Genomic DNA, 25,690 nt, shown 5'->3' on the forward strand with positions numbered 1-25,690 from the left:
CCCCCCCTTTCAAAGATCCAAGAGGACAATGGGAAAAGGATCTCTCACTCAACATATCAGAAAAGGAGTGGGAAGTAGCAATGCAGAGAATTCATTCAAGCTCCATATGCGCAAAGCATACAATTATTCAACTCAAAATTATATATCGAACACATCTGTCTCACTTGAAATTGTCCAAAATGTTTCCAGGGCAAGATCCAACCCGTGAATGCTGCAATCAAGCTCCAGCCTCACTGGGTCACATGTTTTGGGCCTGCACCAAATTAACATCATTCTGGACAAAACATTTTAAATACCTTTCAGACAGCCTTGGTGTCACAATCCCTCCTAACCCATTAACGGCTATGTTTGGTGTTCTTCCAGATGGGCTTAAAGTGGAGAAGGACAAACAAACTGTGATTGCCTTCACTACACTATTGGCACGCAGACTTATTTTGCTAAACTGGAAGAATCCTAACTCTCCTTTTTTAAGTCAGTGGGTAACTGATGTTTTATATTATTTGAAATTGGAAAAAATCTAATTCTCAGTTAGAGGATCTGTGCAGAACTTTTTCAAAACCTGGCAGGATCTAATCAATAATATTTTAGAATAAGCTCTTAAAGCACTGAAGAAGTAGATTCTCTCCCCATTTCTTTTTCTTCTACAGTACATTGATCTGTATCCGCCTATTAAATGCATCAATTTATTTATTTTTACTATTTTTAAGTTATAGTCCGTTGGCCATGCTCTCTTTCTCAGGGGTGGGGGTTGATTTGTTTTCAATCCTATTTTTTTTGTAAAAATTAATCTATTTGTATGGAATGATTACAAAAAAATCAATAAAATTAAAAAAAAAATAGCTCATTTTTCTTAACTTGCTAAATGAGATTTTTATGATTCTGGACAGCTACATTTTATTCTGATAGCATATTTGCCTTATTGTGCTTATTCCCTAAAAAGCCAGAAGCCAGCTCTGGAAGGCACACTCCTGTGGTGACATACCCCTGCATTCAAAATAATTCCAAAATGTATAGTTGTGTCAAAAAAGGGGCACTTATTTCTGATAGAACATACATGAGAGGGTTAGAGAGACGGCCTGACTGTAGGCACTTTATCATGAACCCTTATACTCCTTGTGTGTTCTTGCCAGCTACTCATTTATGGTATTGAGTAAATCTTCATGTCTTGCAGTCCTCTCAAAGGATATGTTTTTTCTACCCTGGCATGTTCATAGCCTGTAAAACTGTCAAAGGTCTCTGCCTCCCGGAGGTCTAATGTGTGACTCACTCATCCACAATGTCCCACCATACTCCTTCTTGATGGTGTCTTTGTCAATGGCAATCTTTTGTCATTTAGGTACTTATTCACAATATAAATGCAGACAACAATTAATACAGAAGTACACTTTTCCTCTAATAGTCTTCATATTCTTTCTTATTTTCTCAATTTTTTAAATTTTTTCACTTCATGCCGTGAAGCCTGCATGATTCATTTTTTTTAATTGTTTTAATCCATTTCTCAGTCTATCTTTGTTTTTTGACTCAGTCTGATGTTACAAGTCAACTCTTACATTACAGACCTACAGCTTCGACTCTTTAATCTCTGACTACATCTCATTTGTCTTGCTGTACTCAGCTTGTACCCTTTATTACTCAAGCAGTCAATCAGTCTTTTCAGTTTAGTTTAGATTCTGCTGCCTTCAGAGTCTTGCTAAAGGAGTTCACTTCAAGAAGGAAAAAAAAAATCTTTATTCACCTGACTTAAACCTCATTCTGCTGATGAATTATTAAAATCTTAATAACATCAGAGTAATTAATGATTTTCACACCTTAATATCAATGAAATGTGTCATGTCAGCTTGGTAGATAGAACAGCTGCCTCATGGGCCAAGTACACTGGGTTTGAAGTGTGTGTGTTCCCCACGTATCAGCAAGGGTTTTCCTTTGAGGAATATGACCGTTCTTCCACATCCACAAAGGTATGCATGTAAAATAGGTGCTTTCTATGACGGAGTGGACATTGGCTCAATTGTTCCCCTAATCATACAGCCATGGGTAAATGGTAGAATTCCACTCCAGACGTCATTGCATTTATAATTTGCTACAGAAAAGAATCACTATAAACATATAAATTTAAACTCTGTCCTTGAAATAAACTGACTGGTCCAATATAATCACAGAATTTAAAGCAACCTAAATATAATAATCATCTTTAAAGTCTCCAGTTATTTTAGAAAGTAATTGAGCTATAACTTTCATGGTTTTCCAGGAGACCTTTGGTTCTGATGTTGTTCCTTCTACATGTCTTCCAACGCAGCTAATTTATCACCGAGCATTTTGCATTTAAATTCTACAGCAGTTGCTTTTTTCTCAATGGCAAATGTTGATTGTTCAACTACTTCAATACGAGTTGTAAACGTTTGTTTAACATCTTCCAGGTGATCGCTGAGTATTCTGATTTTATTCTCAATTTTGCTTGTATTTTCCTATATTTTTTCATTGATATACTTGCTAGAATTTTATTAAGATTTACACCAGATTTATTGTTTAAATGTACCTCCTGATCATTTATTTCCTGAAGCAACTTCTTCATTCTGCTGTCTATTCTAGTAAGATTTCTGCTTGTTCTTTTGTGTATATCATCTTTTCACTTGTATATATTTTCTATTTTTCCCAAGAGTATGGTAATCATTGCCTTCAGCTCAGATAGCTCATTTCGATCTTCTCCATGGTCCCAGAGTGGAGATACATAACTTGTTGGAGCAGATTCCACTGACTTGCAGGGGGTGCTTGCTAGTAGTTGACTGCAGGGATAAACAGGCCTTGCTCGGTTCCAATTTCCCGACTGAGATCAGTGAATTCTCATCGCCTGCCTCACTCGCTGTTTTGCTTCCATTATCATTGTCAACTAGAGCATATGCTGCAGCGTGAGGTCCATTCCTTCGCCTGTCTCTCACAACGAACAATACCAAAAAAATGTATTGCCATGTTTTAACGGAAGTTTGATTAAAATTTTAATATAATCAAATTTGAGAGATTTTTATGTTTTGACTTTGAATTCTATCATCTTTAGCAATGTTCTTAAAGCCTAGTGTTACAATTGTGCCATTGACTTTTTAATTTAGTTTTATACTGCCTTGTGTCAGCCTTCTTTGCTACTCCAATTCTTGTTGTTTTATTAAAAATGAGATGCGTTACTTGGCTTTTTCATCAGACAATGGACATCACCGTTGACGTTAGAGTACCACTGGTTAATCAGGAATTATTATATAACTAAGTGCTTTGTTGTAGTGGTTAAGGCTTTGGACCTAGAGCTTCAAGCCCTGAGGTTAAGGGTTCAAATCCTACTATTGACACTGTGTGACCCTGAGCACGTCACTTCATCTGCCTGTGCCCCAACTGCAAAAACAAACAAAATGAAACCTTTTCTATCTTGTCATCTTGGTTAAAGGCATCAGTAAAATGTCAAGTAACAATAACAATAATAATAATAGATCACAAAAGCTATTTACTCTTGAACATGCTATACACAGTTGTCCAGAAATAAAACATTCCTACTTTAAATCAGTTCCTGCATTTCTAGTGACTTGGGTTTTATTGATGGTAATTGCAAAACACAGTTTTAAAGGAAAGTGTATTCTTTGGATTTGAAATGGGTAATTGGTAGGAATAATGTGAAATCTGACAATACTGTATATTATTGTTATTTGAGGTTTTACAATTTTCATTTGTTTATGCTGTTCACTGAAGTACAATATTTCTTTTCATGTTTTCCATCAGGTGTTTGTAGTTCCTATTTAAAATCAGCAGATGTGAATTTATATGCAATGCAGTGGTTGAAGTAGGTATACCTAACTCCTGCTACCCTATGTATTACACCAATATATTAATGTTACACTAATGTATTCATGTGGAAAGTGTGGTGTACAGAGCATTTAGCTATTAGAAATTCAAGTGCCACTATTTAAGACCAATGGTTCTCCCTTGGAGTCAGCAGCACTGCAATCAAGGAGCGTGGAGGGGGTGTAACTATACATGACTTGTTTACTTTGTAAGCATATTTACATTAAAATTAACATGCCACAGATTTGTACAAATCTGCATTTCATACAGATGCAGCTGTAATAGTACGGTGTTGTACCGTGTTGACCATTATAGATGCAATTAGAAGTCAAGCAAAATGATACCTTTAAACTGCTTGAAGAAGGGGCCTGAGTTGCCTCAAAAGCTTGCATATTATAATCTGTTCACTTAGCCAATAAAAGGTGTCATTTTGCTTGATTTCTCATATGCAGCTGCAGACATTCTGTTGACTGTAAAGTATCTGTCAATCTACATAATTTAGTCTCTTATGAAAATGTTCCCCAAATGTCTATTACAATATTATCCAGCTCAAATATATACAACAGAACTGTGCCCTCTGCAACAGTGTAATGATGCCAGGGAACTAAACTGAAACTGAGTCTGGCATGTAAAAAGAATAGGTTAAAGTGGGCAAGCATGTGTAATCACTTAAAAGATTTTCATATATATATATATATATATATACAGTATATATATATATATATATATATACACACATTATCCATCCATTTTCCAACCCGCTGAATCTGAACACAGAGTCACGGGGGTCTGCTGGAGCCAATCCCAACCAACACAGGGCACAAGGCAGGAACCAATCCCAGGCAGGGTGCCAACCCACCACAGTATATACACACATTATATATATATATATATATATATATATATATATATATATATCCTTATATATAATTTAATAGTATCCGTATGTATGGTGTTCTGCGGTGTTGCCTCATGCTACCAGTAGTGACACTGACTGTAGCCAGATGAAAAACTTTAATCGGGTGGTGAAAAAACTGACATGTCTTACAGGTGTACTCTCAGGGAAACAGGAGACTTCATTACTCCAAAGCACCAAACAAGACTGACATTGTAATGGTCTCATTATGACACATTTCTTTAGGCTCACTTTTTATATCTGTTTTTTTGTTAAGATTTGAGATAAATATTTAAAGAATGTAGATTTTATACAAGGCACATATCTCAATGTTCTGTATTCTATAATAAATTGCAATGAGCTTTTATTTAAGTATTACATGAGTTATCCATAGTTGCCAGAGTGAGAAAATTCAACGATAATTACAAATTTTATATTACTTTATTACCCTTAAACTTCTTGTACCTAGAACACAATAATCTTTAGTAATGGAAAGTTTCTTTGCATACATGAAGGATTTTCCTTCTGATACAAGAAACAATGAATTGCAATTAATATCAATGGAGACAATATGGCAGCTTGGGACCAAGATGAAATAGAGAGGAAAATATTTGATTAAAGAAAAAGTCAGATGTAAGTGGCGGAAATGAATTCTGAACTTCTTGGTTACACGTCAAGTGCGTAACAATTATACCATCACAACACCCTATGAAGCACCAAATTTAAAGTTTATGGCAAACAAACAATTCTGTGCATAATGAATTAATAAATAAACAAACAGAGATTGTTATTTATAGATGTAGAAATGGTTTAAAACATTAACATAACAATTTCTGCCTTACTTTATATCTCAAATGTCATCTCCTATTATGTTATCCATCCATCCATTATCCAACCCGCTATATCCTAACTACAGGGTCACGGGGGTCTGCTGGAGCCAATCTCAGCCTGCACAGGGCACAAGGCAGGAAACCAACCCCGGGCAGGGCACCAGCCCACCGCAGGGTACACACACACACACCCACACTAGGAACAATTTAGAATCACCAATGCACCTAACCTGCATGTCTTTGGACTGTGGGAGGAAACCAGAGCACCCGGAGGAAACCCATGCAGACACGGGGAGAACATGCAAACTCCACGCAGGGAGGACCCAGGAAGCGAACCCAGGTCTCCTAACTGCGAGGCAGCAGCGCAACCCACTGCGCCACCGTGCCACCCCCTATTATGTTATGATGTATTCAATTCTCTTTCCAGTTCTTTCAGTATACAGTATAATATTTCATTTGCTATTAATAGGTTGATATTAGTAATGCTTGTTCAGAAAAAGATTACATATTTACATACAAAAAAGTAATGCAATTTACGGGGAAATAGTTATGCTTTCTTCCTTAATGTTGGCTGCTGATTCAGCACTAACCTGATCCTGAGCAGGTTGTGTTAGACTCATCACTAAAATCACCACAGTCGTTATCTCCATCACAAGCCCAGTTTTCTGGTATACATCTCCCATTTGAGCACGGGAACTTAACATTTGAACATGAGTGAGTGCATCCAAGCTCATCAGTGCCATCTCCGCAGTCATCATCTGAAAGAAAAATCACATTCAAATATTAGAATCAGATGTACATAAGAAAATCTTTTAATATGAACTTTTCTATAGAAAGCTAACACTTAGATAGACAGGGAAAAGCAAACAAATGCAAACAGGCCTACATCTTTTTGCTCAATAGAAACATATTAAGAAAAGAAATTATTTGGATTTGCCAACCCAAATAACAAAACAAAGATGATAACTAGATAAGAAGTTTCTGTGTTGTGTCTTATTAATGATCAGTTACCGGTATATAGTTCAATTTTATAGTTTGGACAATTCAGTTTGAAACAAAAGTACAAGATAATGTTTCAGTTCTTTAAAGAGCAGAAAATCCTCGTTTAGATCTGTGAGCTTATTCCTCCCTATAGGACTGAGTAATTTTGTATATATTTTAAGATATTCTCTTCCCCGTGACGTGAATGTTACGTGGACCAACACCTTGTCCAGGACCGATTCCTGCCCTGTGCTCAATGAAGAATACTATGGCTGGACTTGGTGTCAGTTACTCCACCACCCCATTCTGATCTAAATATGTGTGTTCGATAATGAACACAGGATTGGCACATACAGTATGAATGAATGGATGATTATTATCTTATCTTTACTCCAACAGTGACTGAATGAGTAAATGTATATTTTGAGACATCCAATGTTTCTATGAGAAAAATTCAGCATCTACCAAACCAAGATCACCTTTCAGACACATAGAATTACTGGATGATGTTCTGAAAGATTTATCATTGCCAAAAAAACTTGTCAATTTCAGGTGGAATCCTAGAGCTTTTAAAATAGTGGTGTAACCAGTTCTGTAGCAACTTCTGTATTGCAGAGAACTGTCTTAAACTTCTTATTCCAGAGACTTAATTCTGGATGGATTTCATCTGATACTGACAAATCAAGTGGAAAAAGGTTGAAGGGGTTGTGGTCATTTTTGTGAGTGAGCAAAGATGTAAAAGTGTGCACATTACAATAACAACTAAGTTACAATCCAGACAAGAAAATACTTACTGTCTAAATATGCCATTGTTACCTGCCAAAGAATACAAGTTACATCATATTGGTTATTGTTTATGTTCCTCCCCCTGCAAACACAGACTCAGCAACAGAAATGATTAACTCTTTTACCAACCCTTGAATGATGAATCATTCCAACCATGTAGTTCTGTCATGACTTCAAATGTGGGGCTTTGGAAGGAGCAATGACAAACTTCCATCAGTATGTGTAATGTTCCACTTGAGAAAACATCAAGGAGGACCTGCATTATTGGAATGATGCCTTTAAATTTAAACCTGTGGCACAACATGACAGATCTGACCACAATCCGATCCATTATACTCTCTCCTACAAGCCTGTTATGAAAGACATCAGTCCCTTTTTTCTCAAAGCTTTTTATGAACACTTCAGATTACCAAAATTGTCTAGGTCTGGAGTTGTGGGAATATTTCTGCAATGAATCAATGTGAACTTTGTTAAGGGCTAGCCCAGAGCTTGACTTATTATTTGCTAACTATTTACTCTTCTGAAAGGATTATCTCTAATCTGATCAACTGAACTGATCTGTTTTTTTCCCCATTTAAATTTATATTGAATGGATTCAGGGTGGCATGGTGGTGCAGTGGTAGCACTACTGTCTCGCAGTAAGGAGACTTGGTTTCACTTCCTGGGTCATCCTTGCGTGGAGTTTGCATGTTCTCCCTGTGTCTGCGTGGGTTTCCTCTGGGTGCTCCGGTTTCCTCCCACAGTCCAAAGACATGAAGGTTAGGTGCATTGGTGATCCTGAATTGTGCTTGGTGTGTGTGTGTGTGTGTGCCGTGCGGTGGGCTGGCACCCTGCCCGGGGTTTGTTCCTGCCTTGAGCCATGTGTTGGCTGGGATTGGCTCAAGCAGACCCCCAGTGACCCTGTGTTAGGATATAGCGGGTTGGAGAATGACTGACTGAATGGATTTAGCATTAATGATGATAAACTTATATTTTTATTTAGGTGGAAATATTCATATACAGTACACCCCGCCTTGCTGTTGGCTAATAATGGTTTTAAGACTGAACATTGCCAGAATTTTTTCATTTTTTTGAATAAACACTGCCAAACTCTTGCACATGATAATAAATTTGAAATAGGTGTTGAATACATGAAGTAAGATTTGTTGTTGTTTGTTCAGTCAGTTTATATTTATTATTATTATATGGGTGAATATCTAATTAAATTAAAAGTGAAAACATGCAAGGAATCAGAAAATATAAAAGGGACAAATTTTCAATGAAATGTATTTGCAACAGAACATAAATTCTTAAATTTAAACACAATATAACAGAATTAAAATAAGAAAACATTTCTTCTACTTATTTGTAATAACTAATATCTACTAATCAGAAATTCTGAACCTGTTATATATGGTTTTAATAAAAAGTTTAAACTTGCTTGAATAAATTCCCTATTGTAGATTTTGTTTCTTAATGTATTAGTGAAAGTAGAACTCAACATTTCTCGTTCTTCATGTTGTCCTAATTTCATACAGCAACAACAGCTTGCTTTCTGTTTCTCTGCTTTTTTGTACATTTGACGATCTAACCAACTCAACATGTTTGCTTAAAGAGGAGCAAATACATTAAGAAAATTATTCCACAATAAGCTTTTCCAGGTAATCTTAAATTCCATTTTTTATTATCTTTTAAATAGAATGACTCACTGAAAAGTAATAAACCTTTTATCAACTTGTTTTTTTGCTTATACTTTGGAGTACTACTTTATGAGGTGAAATTGGGATGTTTACTTTATCAGACACACTTTAGCATACACCTTACCTTAACTGTAATACATCTGACAACTGCTAAGAGATGTTGGCGAATATAGCTATGCGTCAAATTATTTGCAAGCAACAAATAACAGTGATTGCTGCACTACTTGGTGATTGAAAAATACTCTCTCACTAGCAAGCCTAATGACGGTAAAGTGCAGACAAACACATCTTACCTGAGTCACAGTGCCATTTCATACTGATACATCTCCCGTTGCTACAGCTGAACTGTGTAAGGGGATCACAAGTAGGAAATGCTGTAAACAAAAATACAAATATACATATTTATATTTAAATATAAGACAGATATTAGATATTTAACATTGTTAAAATCAGTGGATTAACATTTTGTACTTTAGGGCCACCAAGGATGTTAAAGAACTGAAATTAATCCAATATCTATGGAAAACAGTAAATCGAGTAATATAACATTTACTCAGCCAGCCCACAGTATCTTATATTATACTCCATCTATTTTCAAATGGTGACGTAAACCTGCTATACGTGTGATGATAATTATTGTTGAATCAAGTATTGTGGAATACACTTTATTTGCTAATCTTTTCCAGTGTTCTCTACAAAATGCTCCAATTAAAAATCGTGAACTACTTAGAGTTTTGTGTTCCACATATTCAGCCATTCTAAACACTTACTTAGTCTCGAAGACATGGTAAATGGCATTCAACGACCATCTGCATGGTGCCCTGGCTGTGTAAGAGTGAGACAATCTCTTTCCAAAGGACATGTTTGCTTTTTGGCTAAAGGTGGGTGAGACATATCCACTAGCTAATGAAGGTTGTCTGTTTTTTTTTACATTTTGTACAGATTTTAGCATGATACACTTTTGAAACTTTTTGTTGATCAGGTCTGGCAGCATTGCATCACTTGCCTTGGCAATTGCTCACTCTGAAAGCAATCTTGTGTAAACATTTATCTCTAGTAATGGAAATGTTAAATTTTATATGACATCAAAAACTTTACCTAATCAGCTAAATGCAGATATAGCAAATTGACCAAACCCCTGTAAAAGATCATTTTGCTTGATGATTATTCTTGTGTGTTACCATCTCCTTACTTGATCTTTAGCTTTTTTATTTGTTTTATTGAAATGTTTAACATATCAAGATAATTGGAACTATTGGATTTTGAACACACCAATCAATTAAACACATATACAGTATACATAAATATACTTACTTTATATACAGAATATAATGTAAACACATACTATGTATGTATGTAAACATACTGTACACACACAGACACACACCCACATATCTACTCTATAATAAAACACAAAGGTTTGTGTGTCCAGTCCCTTAGAGTAATCTGATTGGTCAGTTTAGCCATGATAAAGAGGAATGGTGAGTGTGAGACACATGAGGAGGAGTGAAAGCATAGGTGGCACATTGAGACAGTCGCCTTCAAAGAGTGTAAATATAACAGCAATCTGTGAGAAAGGTGTCTCAAATATAATAGCATAGTCTGAGAAGCAGGCTTTAAAGGAATGCGTGCGAGAGAAGGAGCGGTGATGAAGACACATTATTAAAGCTGTAAAAGTTACACTGAGAGAGTCACCTTCAAAAACAGAAAGTATAAATCCCAAAAATAATCTGAGAAGCAAGAAGCAAGCTTTACCAGAAGACGCGGGAGTGAAGGAGCGCCAGTGAAGATATGTCATTAAAGGCGTAAAAGGCACACTGAGAGAGTCACCTTCAAAGGCGGTAAGTATAGAACTGGACAGGAGGTGAGAAAGGCACCTCAAAAACAGTGACAGACTCTAAGAAACAGGCTCTATGGGGCCATGCTCGAGAGAGGGAGAGGTGGTGTAAAGATGTTCACACACATGTGAATAAAGATAAAAGGTACACATAGGGCAAGAAATTCTATTAGCTCTCTTCGACAGATACCATGGCTAGCATACACAGTATATAGACAGACAGATAGATTTGCTTTCCTCTAGAAGTTTCTGTTTATTGTGTGACAATGACCCAGCCTAACCTCCTAGCAGACAGCATTGTTTAGATTTCAGCATTGCAAATATTTTTAAGCTGTTGTAACATTTTTGACCCATAGTTGTTAAATACCTTTTTTAAATTTTAGTCTTTAATCTCCAAAAGGTTCCTAGATTTAGCCTGCAAGGTTGTTCCTGTTTTTTAAGGAATTGAATAACAAACGTTTAACATTCCAGTGCAATATTGGTTAAAAATTTATAAAACCATGTTCATCTCTTTTTTTTTTGTTATACTGTTTAATAATTTCTGGGACTTTTTTTGCTCAGGGATGAATAAAATGACCTTGTGTCTTCTTTAAAGAAAATATAATAATGCAAGTTCTCTGTTATTAACTGAAAGGTAACAGTTATGCTTTAATTACCTATACTTGAGGCTCAGAAAAGTACAACATGCACAGATAACCTTAGTCAAAGGATCTAATTAATCTTTCCTGTCATATTCTTTAAATGCGCAAAACACAGAGTTTGAAAATTGGCTGTGTCTGCTAAAGACATTTTAAGAACAATAATCTGCTGTACAAAGTGTGCCAGCTTGGAGGAAATGACCAGGTAAAGAAGCATGACAAGTTATGTATATAACTACAGACTTAAATGTGGCAAAACAATACAGTATTATGACACTGCTGAAAACATCTACTTTTTTGTTTATTTATTTATTTTTGTAAACATATTTTCCACTTTTAATATGAACCTAATACAGTATGATATTTATGATGATACTTGCTTCTAGAATTGCACAGTGGTATTGCTGCTGCCTTCTTCCTGGATGCTCTCTGTGTGGATTTTTCAAGTTCTCCCCATCTCCAAGGATTTCCTCACACAGTCCAAAGATATGCAGGTTAGATGAACTGGCTTTGCTAAACTGGCCCTAATGTGTTTACATGTGTTCACCTGTTCAGGTACCGTTCCTAACATAAGCCTGAAACTTGCTAGGATAGGCTCCTGCTGACCCACGACCTGCCCTAGATAAGTGGGTAGAGAAAATGGATGGAAATTTATCTGAGAAGAACCTATGCCTCACATGCTGTATCCACTAAAGTAAAAGGAACAAAATTACAGCTGAACAGGATTACGCGGTTTTTAGATACATTAGAAACATCAGAAAAATTTAGACAAGAACAGGTAATTCCGCCATATAAGGCTCACCAGTCCTATCCACTTAAACATAAGATCAAATCTAGTTTTTGAACATCCCTAAAGTCCTACCACTCTACTTGGTAGCTTATTTCATATGTCTATGATTGTCTGTGTGAAGAAAAGCTTTGTAATGTTTGTGCAAAATTTAACCTTAATAAGTTTCCAACTGTGTCCTCGTGTTCCTGTTGAATTCATTTTAAAGAAAGCCTTGATCCATATCCTCATGCTGAACACTTTCAATCATGTCTCCACTCAATTTCCTTTTGCTTAAACTGAAAAGGTTAAGCTCCTTTAATCTTCCCTAAGAAATCATCCACTGCCACCCTGGAATCAACCAGGTCACTCTTCTCTGGACTTTTTCTAGTGCTGCTATGCTTTTTGTAGCCTGGAGACCCAAACTGTTCACAGTACTCCAGATGAGGCCTCACCAGCGCATTATAAAGTTTGAGCATAACATTTTACAGAAGCTTCTTTCTTTCTTTCTTTCTTTCTTTCTCTCTTTCTTTCTTTCTTTCTTTCTTTCTTTCTTTCTTTCTTTCTTTCTTTCTTTCTTTCTTTCTTTCCTGTTAGCCTTCTAACAGAATAGCTTCTGAACACTGTCTATTGATGAGTCCACTAAATGACAGAAATGTGGACACACAGATAGACAGACTTACCATTCTATAGTTATCCTTCTATTAGTGAGGATGAAATATACAGTACAGTGGAACCTCAGTTCACGACCATAATTCGTTCCAAAACTCTGGTCGTAACCCGATTTGGTCGTGACCCGAAGTAATTTCCCCCATAGGACTGTATGTAAACACAATGAATCCGTTCCAGACCGTACAACCTGTATGTAAACATATTTTCTTTAAAGATTTTTAAGCACAAAAATAGTTAATTATACCATAGAATGCACAGTGTAATAGTAAACTAATGTAAAAACATTGAATAACACTGAGACAAACACCCAGGCTCCCTGCTCAGCTGCACCCGCAGGCTCGCTCGCTCTCAGCTGCACGCGCTCTCTCTCTCTCAGCAGCATGCGAGCCTGCGCTCTCTCTCTCTCTCTCTCTCAGCTGCACACGAGCCTGCATCTACTTTATTTATTTAGTTATTTATTAAAACTGGCCTTTTTGACGGGAGCTGTGGACCCGCTATACCACAGAAGGAAGCTGGGTTGAGAGGAGGTTACAGTTTTGAGGGAGAGTCCCTCTGCGTGATGCAAAGAGAACAATGTACAGTGCAGGGAGAGACTGAACACATGCGGAAATCATCGGTACGCACAAACCGAAAGGGAAACTGGTTTGTTTGTATACCGAGTATGTGGTTATGAACAGATGCAAAAGTTTGGCAAACTTTTTGGTCGTAAACCGATTTGTATGTGTTCCGAGACGCTCGTGAACCGAGGTTCCACTGTATGTACTGCTAGTTCTATTGGTACCAATAAATCAAGCATGTGTATGAAAATATGAGTGTTCAGCTGAAAAGAGACATCTTAAAAAGCTAATTTTCAGTCAGGTAATTGCTACGTTGTACCAATGCCTCATCCTGATAACAATTTAAAATTGTCACACTACAACGTATAGTTTCACAATTTGAGAATCTAACATTAAGATGCTTTTTAATTCTGAATCTGCTATGTGCAAGGTAAAAGTGGAAGAGATAATAGATACATAAAATAAATAACTGTGACAAACTAAACCATGTCAAAATAAACATGCAATTTGTTAGAATTTTGGAATTTGCTGTTTAGCAATACCAAAAATTGAGCAATGAATCTGGTATTGCAAGCCTTGTAACAAATATGTATAAACTCTAATAAGTCATTACACATATAAATCATGATCTCGTTTGGTTTAATGTTTTCTCATGTTTCAAAGATCACAATCTGTTCATTCTTGCTTCACCTCAGTTTTCATTCAAATGTAATGAGACAGAAATCTATATAGCCTCAATTAAATTCTGTCACTCAAAATGAAAAGATGAAATTGGGTCCTTGTGGTTTCACCCTTGTGCTTTAATTAAAATTACATTGTCGGAACATAAGAAAATCAATACGATCTGACAAAAATCATATTAGTTTTATTACTGCGCTACTGTAAACCTTTAATGCTTCAAGGACAAGTGAAATAACTCTCAATTTTATAATGAATTCTATATTAATTTTCTGTACATTTTATGTGAAGTATGTTTCAGTGCAATTATAAAAAAATGATTGATAGAATTAGTGGGATTAGTATCAGCAATACAGTTTTATGGTAAAGCCGTTTTTAATAATTAATGAATGACTAAATTCCATAAAAAAGCTGATATACTAAAATATGTTTGAGGTAGTACCTTGTGAACATTACTTACAATATTTGTAGTAAATAAACTGATTTAGAGCTTTTTATTTGTTAAAGTGTAAGATTAATCAAATGTATTAAAACTATGCAACATTATGAATGCTATTAACTACAACGGTTAAAAATGTTGTTAATGCAGCTTTATGGTTATCCATCCATCCATTTTCCAGCCCACTGAATCTGAACACAGGGTCACGGGGGTCTGCTGGAGCCAATCCCAGCCAACACAGGGCACAAGGCAGGGAACCAATCCTGGGCAGGGTGCCAACCCACCGCAGGACACACACAAACACACCCAGCACACACTAGGGCCAATTTAGAATCACCAATCCACCTAACCTGCATGTCTTTGGACTGTGGGAGGAAACCGGAGCGCCTGGAGGAAACCCACGCAGACACGGGGAGAACATGCAAACTCCACGCAGGGAGGACCTGGGAAGCGAACCCAGGTCTCCTAACTGCGAGGCAGCAGCGCTACCACTGCGCCACCGTGCCGCCCAGCTTTATGGTTATCCTTATCAAAAATTCTTCAAAATCACCTTGCGGTGTTTATAAAAGAAGTATTCAAAATGTATTTTTATTTTTAAAAAAGAACACTTTGCAACACTGAATTCAAATATACACTATTGTACATTTATTCTGATAACGGACATGACACCTTTCTGTAAGTATAACAGGATTTGCAGAGAAAAGCAAAAGGGCAAAAATAAAAGAGCATACTATACCATTTTCTAGACACACTTAATCCTGAGCAGGGTTGTGAGGGGCTTATGCCTGTTTGTTGCAAGGCAGGAACAATCCCCTGAATAGAACGCCAGTCCATCGCAGAACAGTAAAAGTATCTATCTATCTATCTATCTATCTAAAAGATAAACATCTCAGTAGATTACCAACATCTGTTCTTGGATTCTTCAGCAATTTTCTTTTGAAGTTTTAAATTAAATCGATGACTTCAGTAAAATAATATATACTGTATATTGTATTTTTATGGACAAGGAATGCTTAAGATGGGCTGCAATGAACGGATAACACATTCCAGACAAATATCTGGAGCCCATTCCTCTGTACATCCTTTACTGTGAAACTTTGCATATTCATTTTTCTAATCCAGTTATCCAATTTAAGTGTTTGAAGTTTTGATAGCTTTTTCAATAGGCTTGCAGTCTGCTACTGCAGGGTGTAACTTTAAATAATTATTAATCGAAGACTGATTGATTCCTGTTGTGAACATGGAAGACTAGAAGAAAGTCAAAAGACCGTCAGCATGACAGATGGAAACACACAATCCCAGGCTGACAGAGCCAGAACCAGGTTACCTCTTTAAGAGATAATACAATAAGAAGGCAGATCTGGTGGGTGTAGCAACACTATGGATCAACAGAGCTTCCTGTTTCAAAAGTAGGACTACTTGTTACCCTGAAAAAAGTTCCAAGGCTTGGCTGGAAGTAAACTTGAGATGAGTTTAAGACTGCCTTGAGTACACAGACTCATTGAGTTGGAAGTTGAAGGGTGAATTAAGCCAGTGTCACATTACATGACTACTAGTCAGAGAGGGAATGTCAAACTTGACAACTGTCATTGCTGATCTCGTCACCTGAGAATGTCAAATTACACAACCAGCAATTACAGAAAATGATGAATTAGAGGACTCTAACAACTTTCCAGCACAGTTTCTTATTTCCTTAACAGTGCAAGCTCACCCCTTTTTATGACAGCCAATAAGATGCTGCCTGATGGGGACAACGCCCGTGTGAACAGTTTACAGGAATTGCGGCTTCTTTTTTTCATTCTGTTGTGGTATGTAAAACATGAGACATGATGATCCTCTGGTCTGATTGTGAGGTCCAAAACACTCATGTTCCTTATTCCTTGTAGCCATATTATATGCATTGCACTTCTAGATGAGCGCTCATTGGTTGTCAGCTCTCACTAGAACATGAGCTCATCCATATTACTAGAGATGGATTCAAGCCTGTTTGATTTTGGTGGGGTGAGTCACAGACTGGTTGGACCAAGTCAATGGGTTTGTCAAACTAAACAACTGATACACACCACATCTGCATCTGTCTTGCTAAGATTTGCATTTTGCTGAATGTTGAAGTAGAAAGCGCCCAAGCCACTCTATTTAGTAAAATGTTTATTGCAGAATAGTGTTATTGATACAAATGGCAGGTCTTACAATACCAGGTTAAGCACTAATGCCTTCTACTTCACAGGCTATTGTACAGTCACCAGGGGCGTCACTAGTTTTAGTACATATTAGGGGCTTAGCCCCCACACCGATAAAGCCATTACCTCACAAGGAGGTTTTGCATTGTCAAACAGCGGTGGGGTGGGGGGTTTGGTGTGGTTTGGGGGGCCGTGGTGTTAGGTCCGCCATGGAGTGTTTGTGCTGTTGATGAGCATTATCAACATGTTGAATGGGAGGAACAAAGGAAGGGTTCTCCATGATCAGCTTATCTTCATTGGACATATAAGTAAGTGGGAAGGTTACAATAGTTAGGGGCTGGGCACTTGAGAACCAATGCCACTGGTATACACTATGGCATATAGCAACTGTTACTGTAAAATATTGGGAGGTGGGGGTGCTTCTAAATTATTCATTTACACTTAATGGGGAGCTGTAGTGAGCATTTTTAGTTTATACATATAATCTTATATTTTTTTGTTAAACAAGTTTTCAATTTGTGTGGTAAACAACCCCCAAATCAATGACAGTCTAATCCTTTTAGAATTACAGTGACAAGAATTTGCTTTTAAGAAATGACCCCCTGCTAGTCTTTTTTGAAAAATAGCTTTTGTAATATCTGATGGAGCTAGAGCTCTAATATTATAACAAATATATGTATTTTTCCATCTGCTCTGGAATTATTCCTACAGAAACACCCACCTCAGAGTAGACTACAGTCAAAAAGCTATTTTCTTTAGTAAATAGTCTGTTTTTGTATGCAGTTGGTGATTGCTCTTTTTAACGCATGATAGCTGTTATTTCACACTTGGTATCATATTTGGAATGGAATTTAAAATTCTCCTCATTGGAATCACAGTTGTCACTCAGATATGCAAAGAATGTTAAAAAGTATAAAAAATAATTGGAGGAAACCCCAGTTTTGTTTTTAATATATTAACTGCTTTCAAATGACAAAAATAGATTAGTCCTGATGGACCAATTGAATATATCATATCATTTTACAAATGCTTAAAGATATTATAGATTTTAAAACCTTTTTTTCCATGCAATCTATAGTTAGTGTTTTTTTCTTCACAAATAACTTTAATATTTAAAACAAATGTTTGAAAAAGAAGAGTCTGTACACTGTATGCATATTATGTGATTTTAAATTTAGATGTCTTACCCCAAAGATGGGAAGATATTAAAAGAAAAAAAAAAACACTCCACTGATATGTCTTGTGATGCTTTCATTATCTATTCCTTTATCTGGCACACATTTTAGATCAGACATTTAAATTTTTTTCCTGTGAAGTTATAATGTACAGTATATAATAAGAACATTGGGCTTCACCATGGAAAGGAAGCATATACAGTCATATGAAAAAGTTTGGGAGCCCCTCTCAGCCTGCATAATAATTTACTCTACTTTCAACAAAAAAGATATCAGTGGTATGTCTTTCATTTCCTAGGAACATCTGAGTACTGGGGTTATTTCCGAACAAAGATTTTTAGTGAAGCAGTATTTAGTTGTATGAAGTTAAATCAAATGTGAAAAACTGGCTGTGCAAAAATTTGGGTCCCCTTGTAATTTTGCTGATTTGAATGCCTGTCACTGCTCAGTACTGATTACTTACAACACCAAATTGGTTGGATTAGCTCGTTAAGCCTTGAACTTCATAGATAGGTGTGTCCAATCATGAGAAAAGGTATTTAAGGTGGTCAATTGCAAGTTGTGCTTCCCTTTTGACTCTCCTCTGAAGAGTGACAACATGGGATCCTCAAAGCAACTCTCAAAAGATCTGAAAACAAAGATTGTTCAGTATCATGGTTTAGTGGAAGGCTACAAAAAGCTCTCTCAGAGGTTTAAACTGTCAGTTTCAACTGTAAAGATTGTAATCAGGAAAAGTGAGGTCCACAGGCACAGTTGCTGTGAAACCCAGGTCTGGCAGGCCAAGAAAAATACAGGAGTGGCATATGCACAGGATTGTAAGAATGGTTACAAACAACCCACAGATCACCTCCAAAGACCTGCAACACCATCTTGCTGCAGATGGTGTATCAATATATATTGGTGTATAATTCAGAGCAATTTGCACAAAGAACATCTGTATGGCAGAGTGATGAGAAAGAAGCCCTTTCTGCACTCACGCCACAAACAGAGTCGTTTGTTGTATGCAAATGCTCATTTAGACAAGCCAGATTCATTTTGGAACAAAGTGCTTTGGACTGATGAGACACAAATTGAGTTATTTGGTCATAACAAAAAGCACTTTGCATGGCGGATGAAAAACACCGCATTCCAAGAAAAACACCTGCTACCTACTGTCAAATTTGGTGGAGGTTCCATCATGCTGTGGGGCTGTGTGGCTAGTTCAGGGACTGGGGCCCTTGTTAAAGTCAAGGGTCGAATGAATTCAACCCAATATTAACAAATTCTTCAGGATAATGTTCAAGCATCAGTCACAAAGTTAAAGTTACTCAGGAGTTGGATATTCCAACAAGACAATGACCCAAACACAGTTGGAAATCTACAAAGGCATTCATGCAGGGGGAGAAGTACAATGTTCTGGAATGGCCGTCACAGTCCCCTGTCTTGAATATCATTGAAAATCTATGGGATGATTTGAAGCAGGCTGTCCATGCTCGGTAGCCATCAAATTTAACTGAACTGGAGAGATTTTGTATGGAGGAATGGTCAAAAATACCTCCATCCAGAATCCAGACACTTATCAAAGACTATAGGAGGTGTCTAGAGGCTGTTATATTTGCAAAAGGAGGCTTAACTAAGTATTGATGTAATATCTCTGTTGGGGTGCTGAAATTTATGTACCTGTCTAATTTTGTTATGATGCATATTGCATATTTCTGTTAATCCAATAAACTTAATGTCACTGTTGAAATACTACTGTTTCCATAAGGCATGTCATATATTAAAAGGAAGTTGCTACTTTGAAAGCTCAGCCAATGATAAACACAAATCCAAAGAATTAAGAGGGGTTCCCAAACTTTTTCAAATGACTGTAAAGCTAATGAAAATGGCTTATAATTACTTGGGAATAGACTTTTTAATAAAACAGTAAGAAAATATCTAAAATGTTATCTTAATTAAAGTACCAAACTCCAAGTTATTAATTTACAACTAACAATATGCTGTATAACCCAAGAAACTATCACAGGTCACAGAGCCACCACTAGTAAAATGCAATAATTAGATATGAGCTAGTTGCTCATTGAAAGAAGGCTGCAATATTGGCCAAGCACTCTGCGCTTACAGTTTTAAGTGCAATATTCTGAATATTGGGTACAAATGTTCAGCTTTTAGGTATAATAACAGAACCACAAATTCTAGAATTAAAATTATATAAAAAATTGTAATCATCTAAATAACTATTTTCTCTTTAGAGTTCTGGTGCTTCCTGTCTTGCTATATGGTTGTGACACATGGAGGCTAACCAGTGAACTGAGATGAAGACTGGATTCCTTTGATGCTGTGTCTCTTCGGAGAATCCTTGTGTACCGCTAGTTTGACTTGGTGTGGAACGAGCGGTTGCTCATGGAGTCCTGAATGAGCAGTCGATTCCCTGAGGATGTTCCGGCTCATAGGATCTTCACTGTCGAGGACCCAAGCGACTGGATCAGGCCATGGGAACACCCAAGTAACACCTGGCTGCAACAGATAGATGGTCATTTCCAGAGGGTGGGACTGAGAGGTTGCCAACCAGGATCCCAAGCTATTTCACCATGTGGTGGGTGCGGCAACGTGCTATATCAGTGCATGCTCTCCAACCAGACCTGGCCTGACTGTAAGGCCATTAAACCTTTTTATTTTGTGTAAATAGTTTTAAGCAGTGTCCTTTGAGGCAGTTTTAATAGCTAATGAAGGACAAGTCTCTGTCTGTAAAACTCAGTTGAGAAGGATATGGGAATAATAGGGCTGAATTTATATATGAATTGTGGCTGCATGCTTCATGTGCATTCACAAAAACACACACCCGTTTATATTTATACGTTTAGCCATAAAATCAAAGTTTCTGTTCATTGATATGAACAGCAGCTCACTAAGGATTTCTCAGTTTGGTATTGTATGCTGATTAGTTTTTGCCCCAGAGTACATACTATAGGGACATGATTGGACATTTAATGTCATCACCCTCGTACTTTAGGAATATCCCCTAACAATCCTTTTTATTTGTACTTGACAGCAACCTCCCAGGCCACTTTTTATTTGCCCATCAGTTAAGTTGGATACTTTATGACAGAGTTTATCATTATGAATAAGACTTAGTAGGGTTGGGGGTCTGGGTTTCAGTTTTATATGCTGTAGTTGCTTAATTGGACGCTTACTGTACCTGTGATCTCTCTTTCCGTCTCTCTATCTGTCACTTTTAAACATTCCTTTTGGGTTTGGCATGGGATGAGGTGGAGAATTGTATGCTGTTGCAGATCTGTTGTTACACATTTTTTACTCTGTTTTGTTACTTTTATTTCTTTTGTATTGTACTAGTTACATCTTTGTTCTGCTTGAATTTGTGTTCTCTCAATAAAAAAATTGATCATAAAAAAATTACAGTGATTTAGCAGTCTGCCATCAAACGATTTCCCATTTACAGTATTTGACCAAATAGCTATGTTGCAAAAAATCAATTTCTTACCAGTGATTTTATCAGATGCATATAATAACTGATCATTATGTGTAGTACAGACTCTCCTGCCAAACACAGCATTAAGTTTCATACTAATCGTATCTGTTACGGTCCGGTTAAAGTACTGCAATGATGCCTTTCAAAGTGGAGTTCTGTGTAACATTGCAGTATTTCGGAGAGGAATACTTTTCAAACTGTAACCATGCTCTGTTCAGTTATTTTCCATCTGGTAAACAACTTTGGGGTTTTGGACCAGAACTATGGTAGTGAATAACTACAAGCTGACCCCAGAGTCTCTATGCTGTTGTTTTATTTACTATTTGACTTAAAAGAGGTGTCTGTTTTATTAATGTTTATTAATGTGTGGGGCTGGGTTGGATGGGACTTTCATAATGTGCTCCTGAAACTGAAAATGATCCTGAAAATGACCCTAGAAAAATACAGAAGTAAGATTTAAAGGCCTATGGGAAAGGCTTGTCTGGCTACAAATGTTTAAAGTGCTGCATGTTTGAAATGTCTGCTTCCAGATCCTGGAGACATCTTGTATATTGTAGGTTACTGACAGCTCTAAATTGGTTGAGTGTGAGAATGCCCTGTGATACACTGGTGGCTGTCCTGTCTTGCATGTAGTGCTGCTGAAATGAGCTTCATCTCGCTACAAACCTGATCTTAGTAAATGGGTTAAAAAATGGAGAGTACACAGAGGCAAGACCCCAATTTTGGATGAGAATTTGGAATGTAGTACTCTCTGTTCCTGGTTAGGCAACCTCTGCCACAATTCCTTTCCAATATACCATTGGATACCTGAATTTTTCATCATTTTACAAATTCCCAGGACAATAGTGATTTATTCCATTTTATTTCCAAGGATGTAGGAAATCCATAATGTGTCACATTGACAGACATGTTCTACCATTCATTTTAATAGTCTGTGAGTTTTATGTCTGCATTTATGTTATTGTCAGAGATGTACTTACAGCATGATATTGCTTCATCAGATTTATCACCACAGTCATCCTCCCTATCACACAGCCACAGCATAGGGATGCAGCGTCCATTTGTACAGGAAAACTGGTTGGCCTGGCACGTCTGAGCTGAAAACAAAAATTTAAGATCAGTTTTGGACAGAGTTCCTACATAAAGATATATTGGCATAGCCACTTTTAAGGCAGTTAACCACAGTTACTCAAATTAATAATGACTGAGAATTGCCATTGATTATTACTGATACTAGTCATTTAGCCCGTTACAATAACAGGCGCTAGAACAGTAGTGCATAAACATTAGTAGGAACAGTCCATATTAAATGGCAAGGGACCTTGACCTCATTCTGTTTGTTGGTTGTATTTTTCTTTGGCTTTCTGCCTCTCTTTTGTTGATGTTTACTTGCTGAGCTGACCATTCTTCGTGGGCTGCCGCCGTGTATTGTGTGTCTTTAATCTTCTGTGACAGTAATACTCTCTTGTACGTCTGCTGGCTTGTACATCCGTAATATACCTTTAATTTTCTCTGGCGGTAATACAGGTGTGCGTGTTGGTAATATGCCTTTAATTTTCTCTGACAGTAATACTGGCTTGTATGTGGCTGTAATATGCATCACTGTATTGTGTACCTTTAATTTCCTCTCGCCGTAATACTGGTTTGTATTTCCGTAAAACACCTGTAATTGTCTCTGACAGTAATATAGCACATCACACCGTGCCCCGCGCATGCACACTTCACCAAACGACACACACACACCGAAACCTGGACGCACACAGGGATTTTATTAAAGAGGATGCCTGGATTGTGTCAATACAGTCAAGGTGAGCAAATCAAAATATAACTTGAGGCAAAGGCCTTACCTAATAGTTTGAACTATACAGTATTTATAAAAAGCATTCTCCCCAAACACTTTACTTTCCTAAAAGAATCATTTTAGATAGTGTAGAAGAATTTAACATATCCCCTTCTCCACTGAAATAACGGAGTGATACTGTAATAAGCAGAATTTAATTCCATCCAGTCAATTCAGCTTTAAGCGTTCAAGCAATAACACTTTTTAACTGCTTTGTGATGTTAACCTAGGTAGCGGTACCCTTATTGACCAGCAGAGGGCGCTACCCTCACAGTAAGGTCTTTCAAGGCACCAGAGATGATGATATAAGCCCCATTACAGGGTTTGAGGTTCCCCAGACTGCTAGGGAGCGATGTGCTGTGGTCTTACTTATGTCCTGAGGAGAGCAACCAATCTGGCCGTCTCCAGTAAATTTACCTCTGTAAATGGGATAACATGCAGGAATCTCTGGTGCCTCCAGGGGTAGGCCTACAACACCAGATATCAATGTCAGGACCCCAGAAATGCTAATGGCAGGGTGGTTGGGGCATAGTAGAAAAGGGCCTTAATTCCTTTACTCTGGGAGCTTAGAGTTGAGAGGTAACTAGCGATAAAAGATCATCTGTACATAGGGAGGGCAGAAACCCAAGTATTCAAACATTAGCAGGGAAAACATGTTAACAGAGTAGCCAGATTTTACTATTGTTAAGTTAGGCCCTGGAGGCAGAAGTTTTTATTATTTTTTTGTGTTACACTTGAGCATCGGAGGATCTCCTTGCTGGCTCACTCGAGTTGCATGTTAACCCAAAGAAAAGAAAATAGGGATTAAACGGGATGACCTGGTTGGTGTCCCAGCTATTCCTTCTCTGGTGCCTGGCCACATTATACCTGTTTTGGTTGTACTTTATTGTTCCCTTGTATCACTTACTAAGACTTTATTATTAAAGCCTTTGTTTTGTTTTGTCATTTTGTGTTCCTGGACTGGTGTTTGGGTTTGTGAGATACCCCCTACAAGCCACATGCTGTTTAAAGTTTAAAACAATAGATCTGAAACGTTTTTCACTGTAATGTATAAAATATCAGGATACTAAAGGAACACACAGGATCAAAAATGAGAAAAGTAAAGTAATTGTATCTTTACTTTAATTAATATTAACAGCGAACCATATAGCAAGTTAATTAGAAGAATTTTGTTTCATGTTCTAAATATTAACTCAAGCTTGCATAAGACAAGAAAGAACAAATGTAAACAGAGAGTTTTAGCTGGAAAAGCACAATTTAAAAGCAAAGGGAGCTTTATTATTTTCTTATAATATATGTAGTGCATTCCTTAGTATAGCTGTTTTTTAACCACTCCATTAGAGGTCAGTTCATTTCCTAGTCCAGTGACTCTTTTCACAGAGCTTGTCCATTGTTCCACATGTTCATGTTTTTTGCTCCCTTCTGTAATAAGTATATACAGTCATCCCTCACCTATCGCGGGGGTTACGTTCCAGAGCCCCCCGCGATAGGTGAAAATCCGCGAAGTAGCGACCTATATTTATTTTATTATTTATACATATTTTAAGGCTTTATAAACCCTTCCCACACTCTTATAAACCTTTCTCACTCTCTTGTTAACCTTTCCCACACTCTTATAAACACTTCCTATGCTCTTAAACACTTTCTACATTCTTAAACACCGCAGACCAACACTGCACACTGCACGCAGCGATCAGACGTCGATGTATCTGCACTCGCTTTGTGAAGGGGGGCAGCTGAACTCACGCTGAGCAGAATTGGACTTTGTGCTGCTTCTGCCAAAATGCCTGCTTGTCGCTCTGCGCGTTCGGAAGGAGGAGGAGGAGTGGGGGTGTGTGAGGGCTGAACGCACGTTCGCTCAAACCCCCCTCCCCGGAGGCGCAGTACGCTCCTGCCACTTCGCATTGTCAAGGGGGGTGGGGAGCTGAATGAACGCTAAGGAGAAGTGGACTTTGTGCTGGCTTTGTGCTGCTTGTCGCTCTGCGTGTCAATAATTTTAAAGCCTTGTATTTTCCTGTCTCACTGTCTTGTCTTGCGTGAAGTTAAAATGTTTTATAATAGTGAGATGTTACTCATATCCTTAGCCCGACATCCACATATCATATGTGTTAACAAAGTGTGTTTTATAAGTTTACATGTGTTTAAAGCATGTGGGATGGGTATTTTAAGGCTTAAACTATAAAAATGTTTATTTATATGGTCTTTCTATATCGCAGATTTTCTCCTGTTGCTGATGGGTCTGGAACATAACTTCCGCGATAGGCGGGCAATCACTTGTATTTAAAAACCCGCGAAGTCGTGAATCCGCGAAAAGTGAACCGCGAAGTAGCGAGGGATTACTGTAAGTTTAATATGTCACTGTGCTCTGTACAAATAATATTTTATAAATCCACTCACATGTACAGCTAACACAAGGTCAGATTTAGCACACAGGGGCTCATCATTT

General features: G+C 37.4%; 1 protein-coding gene across 1 annotated transcript in view; it reads right to left on the reverse strand.

The window, feature by feature from the left end:
- lrp1bb (low density lipoprotein receptor-related protein 1Bb) overlaps nucleotides 1–25,690 on the reverse strand; it is a 2,167,948-nt gene that overhangs the window by 784,557 nt on the left and 1,357,701 nt on the right. The window contains exons 18-20 of the mRNA XM_051931086.1: nucleotides 22,385–22,501; nucleotides 9,287–9,367; nucleotides 6,138–6,305 (exon numbers count right to left, since the gene is read on the reverse strand). Of these exons, the coding sequence (XP_051787046.1) occupies nucleotides 6,138–6,305; nucleotides 9,287–9,367; nucleotides 22,385–22,501 (366 nt within the window). The remainder of the gene's footprint in view (nucleotides 1–6,137; nucleotides 6,306–9,286; nucleotides 9,368–22,384; nucleotides 22,502–25,690) is intronic.

This window comes from Erpetoichthys calabaricus, chromosome 8, assembly GCF_900747795.2.
Source record: "Erpetoichthys calabaricus chromosome 8, fErpCal1.3, whole genome shotgun sequence".
NCBI classification, from domain to species: domain Eukaryota; kingdom Metazoa; phylum Chordata; class Cladistia; order Polypteriformes; family Polypteridae; genus Erpetoichthys; species Erpetoichthys calabaricus.